This window comes from Rutidosis leptorrhynchoides, chromosome 4 (assembly GCF_046630445.1).
Source record: "Rutidosis leptorrhynchoides isolate AG116_Rl617_1_P2 chromosome 4, CSIRO_AGI_Rlap_v1, whole genome shotgun sequence".
NCBI classification, from domain to species: domain Eukaryota; kingdom Viridiplantae; phylum Streptophyta; class Magnoliopsida; order Asterales; family Asteraceae; genus Rutidosis; species Rutidosis leptorrhynchoides.
Genome location: NC_092336.1, coordinates 15,977,680 through 15,983,690, shown reverse-complemented (window position 1 = coordinate 15,983,690; position 6,011 = coordinate 15,977,680). Strand labels below are relative to the sequence as shown.

Below are 6,011 nucleotides of genomic sequence, written 5' to 3'. Positions count from 1 at the left end.
TATTTAGCCCAAAATAAAACAAGGATTTTATATGATTTATGTAAAACATATATATACCATATTTTTTAAAGTGTAAAGCCTTTTCAAACAGTTCTGATTTCACACACCCTCTAAGATCCTGTAAAACACACCCAAACACTTTGAATCTATAATCTTTGACAGAAACACTTATTCAATCCCTAACGAAAAACATGAATCACAATATTTGTATGATTATAATTAGGGCAAACTCCATAAAAAGGTAACATATTATACCAGTTTTTCTATTTTCGGTAATATATTTCGCTATAAAAAAAGGAGTCCTTTTTCAAAAGTTAATCAAAAAGAGGGGTGTCGTTAACTTTTGTTAACTTTTTCAGTTAAGTGTCAACTTTGCATAACATGTCAAGTCTTTTATCGGCCAACGTTTTCAACTCGCGATTTTGACGCACATTATCGACGTGCAATTCCAACACGAGTTTTCGACCTGTGTTTTCGACGCGCGTTTTCAACTCGCGTTTTTCAAGGAGCGTTGATCCACTTAAAACAACTTGAAATAATGAATAATAGATAATAGATATGCATAACTTATTATGTTTAGTGTAACATTACAGATGAGAGATGATCAAGTGATCTCAGCCCTGATGAAGAAATATAAACAAATTACACAAACAATCAGAAATCCATTGTAAGCGATCAAGTAGAAAGAATCACGAGAGAGAACCACACAAAGTAGTAATACCAGCACAACATCTGAAGACGAAAACCATCTATATTGGAGATCAACGAGCACGTGAACTCCAATATAAACCGCAGCAGCTAAAATTACTAAAAAGATGGGACTCACGCTCATCTCCTCGGACATTCCTGATCCTATTCAAATCAGATACTTGGTTATATCACATATATGAATATAGTATTTGATTTGCTTACCATGGGCATTAAATTACTGATGTAGGTAACCTAACCCAAACAGTTATTGATCAAACAGTTTGATAATGACAGATGATTAATAGAATTGATTTTTCTTGACAATTTAAATAATGAGGAAGAGCTAGTAAGCTACATGATTTTCATTTAATTGGATACGCTCGATTATTTAAATAGACCTGTACTTTTTGCTCGTAAAAAAATCCACTATTTCACTTGTACTCGCAATGAGGCGTTGTAGTTAAGACATGCACTTTTATATTTAACTACAAAGGTGATCGAAGCAAAGGATGATCTGAAAACTCGCATCTATCCCCTTAATCTAAGACCATAATCATAGACTTTAAAAGGTCTCACAAGATTAATGATTTATATGCAAGAGCTCATCATGAATTAATCATATATAAGCACCCCTAAATCCTAATAGAGGGACTAGAACAAAAAGTAATAACTAGAACCATTTTGGACAAAAAGTATTTCCGGTAAGGCCAACCCTACCGTTACAAACAAATAAACCAAATTATATCCAACCTACCCAACCCGACCATTTTGCCACCTCCGATAGGGACTTGACTCATAAGTCATATCATCATGCTCTGCCATGTAGAGCAGTTTGGTCCCACAAAATTCTATTGGATCATAATTCTTCCTGGCACCATGATGAGAATTCAGATGACCAAATCGAGAGTAGTAATGCCTTTGAACTGAATTACATATCACTACACTTTAAAGATTTAAGTCATTATTACAAAGAAAGGAAGCATAGCCTTCCCAAAGGTAATTTCAATGCTGTGAGTTTTAAGAAATGCAAATGCTGAAAAACATATCAAATGGTTGCCATTTCTAGTAATGACCAAACTAATTTTACACATTTTAGTTAGCAGTTATACAAGATACCAACAATATAATTTCCAAAAGTAGGGCTCTTCAGCTGTCTAAAAATGGTAATTCGTGCTCCCAATCTTCAATCTTGAATATGATCCACAAGCTTTGACTACATAATCGAGACAACTTTCAGTCTAACTTATCTGAGATACGAATATCTAATAGTTTCAAGAAACATACCTTAAGAAACCCTGAACCAAGCAATATCTCAAAACTAGGCAGCTATGATGGCTTTTTCTTTAGATTTGGTTTTGAGATGCGCCTCAGTACCTGAGTGCCCTTTCTCATTTCTCTGCAGTAATAAAACTTATTGTATTTAGTTCAACTTGAAGCTAGATTATAGGGAAGAAAAAGATGAAATGAAGTATGTGGGCACCTTTGGTACAAATATACAATTATATAGAAGATAGGGAGCAGCATCATGATCAATATTGATATAGCCAAGTAAAATATGCTGGTATGCTTCTGCAAACAATTAATGTAAGTCATCACTAGCACAGATATTCACAAAATTTACAATTGGAAAGATAAATAAATTGAGTTATGTTTGTAGAGACTTTTAATGAAACGATTCAATGTTTGTAGGAGGTGTGTGGATATGCGTTTAGGAACGGACTATTGCAACTTGTGGTCGGTTTCTGGTTGAAACGGGTCTACTTTATATAAAACCATTGTAGGTCAGGTTGACCCACAAATACTTTTGCGGTCTCATTTTTTCTTTCAAAATATAGAGTATATAATAATTATGGCATGAACTGAGATTAAAAAATCAAATTCTTACAACAGTAACTTTAATCTGACAAATATAACAATTTAGGGAGTTGTCTACAATAAAATTACTTTGAGCCATAAAAAGCCTATATGACTACTTCGACCAATTTGGAAAATTCCCCTTTTAGCTTAAAAACAATTTTACCTACTTGAGTTAAAACAATGGATATAATCAGCAAACGAATTGAACCTCTTACATAAAGCAACTGATTAATTTGGCAAAAGTATAATTTCTTAGACCTCTAGCATCTAATTAGTAGATTGTATTCAGTAACAAAGACATACGAAATACTATCGAAATGAATGCTTACCTTGCCTCCCCTACCAAAAGGCTTGCTTTTGCCTGAACAAGTGTGGGCATCACAAAACTGGCGCAAAAATAGTTCTGTCAAAACATAACAAGGTCACCTTTAACGTACATGGTAAGAATACTAAAAACAGCATAAAGAATCATTAGATGTGGCAAGATGAGCGGAATAGGTACCAGGGTCAAAACAAGTTCAGGTTATACCTAGTCATAATAAATTTTTAACTGATACTCATCAAGGTTCGGTTAACTTGCTAAAAACTTCAGTCCATATTTATTTTATTTTAATTGACAAAAGATGCGTTATATATCAATATGAACACAGTATTATTACAATATTCAAATATTCAATTAAAGATAAGACATTGGAGGTTGCGAGTATCAGAAATATAATCCGGACAACTTCCAACCCAGTGCCCTTTTAGCTATTATTATTCATTTAACTGACGGTTTGGATAAAATACAGGCCAAATCAACCCACTTATAAATAAATGATTAAAATTTCCACCTCTAAGAGCCATAGAAACATCAAACCTTACCATGAAGTCGGCCTGCCGATGGACCCTGATGAACAGGAAAACAGCTGTCTGCAAGACTCTGCATCAAAACTAAAACCGTAAGCCAAAATATTTTGTAATGAACACTAATGAATTCCAGTAGTAAACAACCTCACATAAGTGACGGTTTCTTGCTGCAGCTGCAGGGTTGCACTTTGTTTTTGGAACAGCAGAATTAGCTACATGATCACAATGCAATGCTCCACATAGATCCGCCAAACAATTGGTGTGAGTCTGAAATGTAAAAAAAAAAAAAAAAAAAAAAAAAAAAATGTTAAAAATTAAGGTTCTTAATATTTACGAACCCAAGCTACTACCGGTAATGAACGGGAGCTATAAAAACAAGATGTACGTTGCATCATTTAAAGACAAGTATGCCAATTTGAATTACAAACAGCTTATACATAAATAAAAATTAGTGGAACTGAACGCACATACAACATTTAGAAGATTGTAGTGCCTGTTGTCAAAATGTTGATCAAGAAATTTCTCTGCTCGAAAGCTTTTCTTACAGTATCCACAACGCCATTCATTCACGTCCACGTGAATCTTGTGTTCCTCTTGATCTCTAAAAATGTCATTGCCAGGATGAAGCTTACACTTATGTGACATCTGATAATTTTCTCGTTCAACAAATGGAACCAAATACTGCATGATACATAGGAACATTTTTATTCATTGTGCAATAAACCATAACCAGTTCATCATTTCAAACAGTTAAACACAAGTAATATCAAAAGAATTGATGCCAAGTATATCAAGATACATCAGTAACAGATACCTCCTCAATAATTTTGTATGCGGCCCTACTTCTTTCTCTGGAACAATGAACTTCATGAGCATGTTCTTCTGAATCCTGGAGCAAGAATAACGCAAAGTTGAAATCATTTTTGGTAAAAACCTCGTATATTTGATACACGAATAACATTCAAAATAAAACGAGTTAACCATAACAATCAAAATAAACTTTTCACTGATACACTATAGGCCATTCCATGAACATAACATATGAAGCAATTCAATAACACCTAATACTTCACTTGAGCCTTAATGGTGGAACATCTAGCAAGTACAGTTTCCAAAATTTGTTCATCCAAAGATTTAAACCTTAGAGTTGCGATAAATTTCTACATACTATATTTCTTTAAAATCGTATTTACAACGAAATTACCAAAATCAATATTTTCATATTGAAAATACTCAAAGCTAATAATAATAATAAACCTAGCTTTATACAAGCAGTTAAAATTAAAATTAGGGATTATGATCGAGAATACATTTCTTTACATAATATAGGCAGTAATCAGAAATTCACGTGATTAAACACCTATAAATGTATAATCAACTCAACGAAATGAAGTCGAAACTAGAACTTGAAACAACGTGATCTGAAGACACAATTTTGCGATTGAAATATAAGATATACATACATAATTAGGGCAAAACATACCTGTGAATTTGCGAAGACTTGAATTATCGATTGTAATGAAATGAATATAACGAGAAATTTACATGCCCTAATTCTCGGTCTCCCCATCACGTGATTTAAATCAATTTCTCAAACAAAACATACTTTTTGCTGGATTTTAGGCAAAATCAATAGGGAGGTGTGAACTGTGAAGGAATGTAAACCGAAATATTGTTAACATGAAGGGTTAAAATGAAAATAATAAGTTATACTTAACCCCCTATATGTTATGAATGTTTTCATTCAGCGCAATTTTTCAAATATGCAAAAACGAAACTGGGGAATGGGATGGAGAGAAACATTCATCATCGGTTATCTTCTTAATTTCGAAAACATTGTTGGATAAATTGTATATGTGGTAGCACACACCCCAGGTCACTACAGAGTAAATGCACACTCATTACTTATAAACATATTATTTGATCTTGGCAGCAATTTCCATTGGGAGATTAAGTACGTTATATGTTAGTATGTTACATAAAGATTACAGTGATACATTTTGTGCAAGCAGACATGTAATAGGATCGGTCATGACCAACCCTTAAAAAGATTACTGATATTACTATTATAGTAACACAATTTTGTAGTGTGTTACACACCCAAAGTACATACGTTAATTGATATTATACACGTCAAAAGTTAACAACACTTGTTAGCACATACCAACCAGTTCTCGACTTGGAGTATATTCCATTCCGATTAAAAATTAAGTTGGTCATATTGTCCCACAAACAAGTTTAACACCAACATTCTTTTAATGTTGTAGTCAAGCTCGCTATTTTATGGCACCAAACAAGTATCATCATCGTTCACAAAGACAAATAATAACTGCAAGGCCAAATCATTGAATTTTGACTTATAACCCAAACAAACGTAACCCGCTTATTTGGACACTTCTGGATATAATACCAGTTACTATGCCAAAGCTTAGCAAGATTCATTTGCTGGCAGGAAAACGTTGATTACATCTTAAATATGGCTTCTCAAATCTTTCTTAACACGATTTGCAAATTAATTACATCTCAGAATGAAATTTGTTAGGATAATGAGTTACTGACTAGCAGCAGCACATAAATTTCTTTGGTTCAACTTTCAAGTCTTTCAGCCCGATAGA

At 33.3% G+C, this 6,011-nt stretch overlaps 1 protein-coding gene across 3 annotated transcripts; it reads right to left on the bottom strand.

The window, feature by feature from the left end:
* Positions 1–1,610: 1,610 nt before the first annotated feature.
* On the bottom strand, positions 1,611–4,073 carry LOC139843449 (uncharacterized). Of its 3 annotated transcripts, none has more exons than XM_071833526.1 (7): positions 3,868–4,073; positions 3,541–3,663; positions 3,412–3,469; positions 2,877–2,950; positions 2,171–2,259; positions 1,975–2,086; positions 1,611–1,903 (listed from the first exon to the last, which is right to left on the bottom strand). In XM_071833526.1, exons 1-6 carry the CDS (start codon positions 4,039–4,041, stop codon positions 2,017–2,019), a joined length of 588 nt encoding a protein of 195 aa, XP_071689627.1. In that variant the 5' UTR covers positions 4,042–4,073; the 3' UTR covers positions 1,611–1,903; positions 1,975–2,016. The 3 variants fall into 3 exon arrangements, with proteins under 3 accessions (XP_071689627.1, XP_071689629.1, XP_071689628.1); XM_071833528.1 differs by having other exon boundaries at positions 3,864–3,992; XM_071833527.1 differs by lacking the exon at positions 1,611–1,903 and having other exon boundaries at positions 3,407–3,469.
* Positions 4,074–6,011: the final 1,938 nt, after the last annotated feature.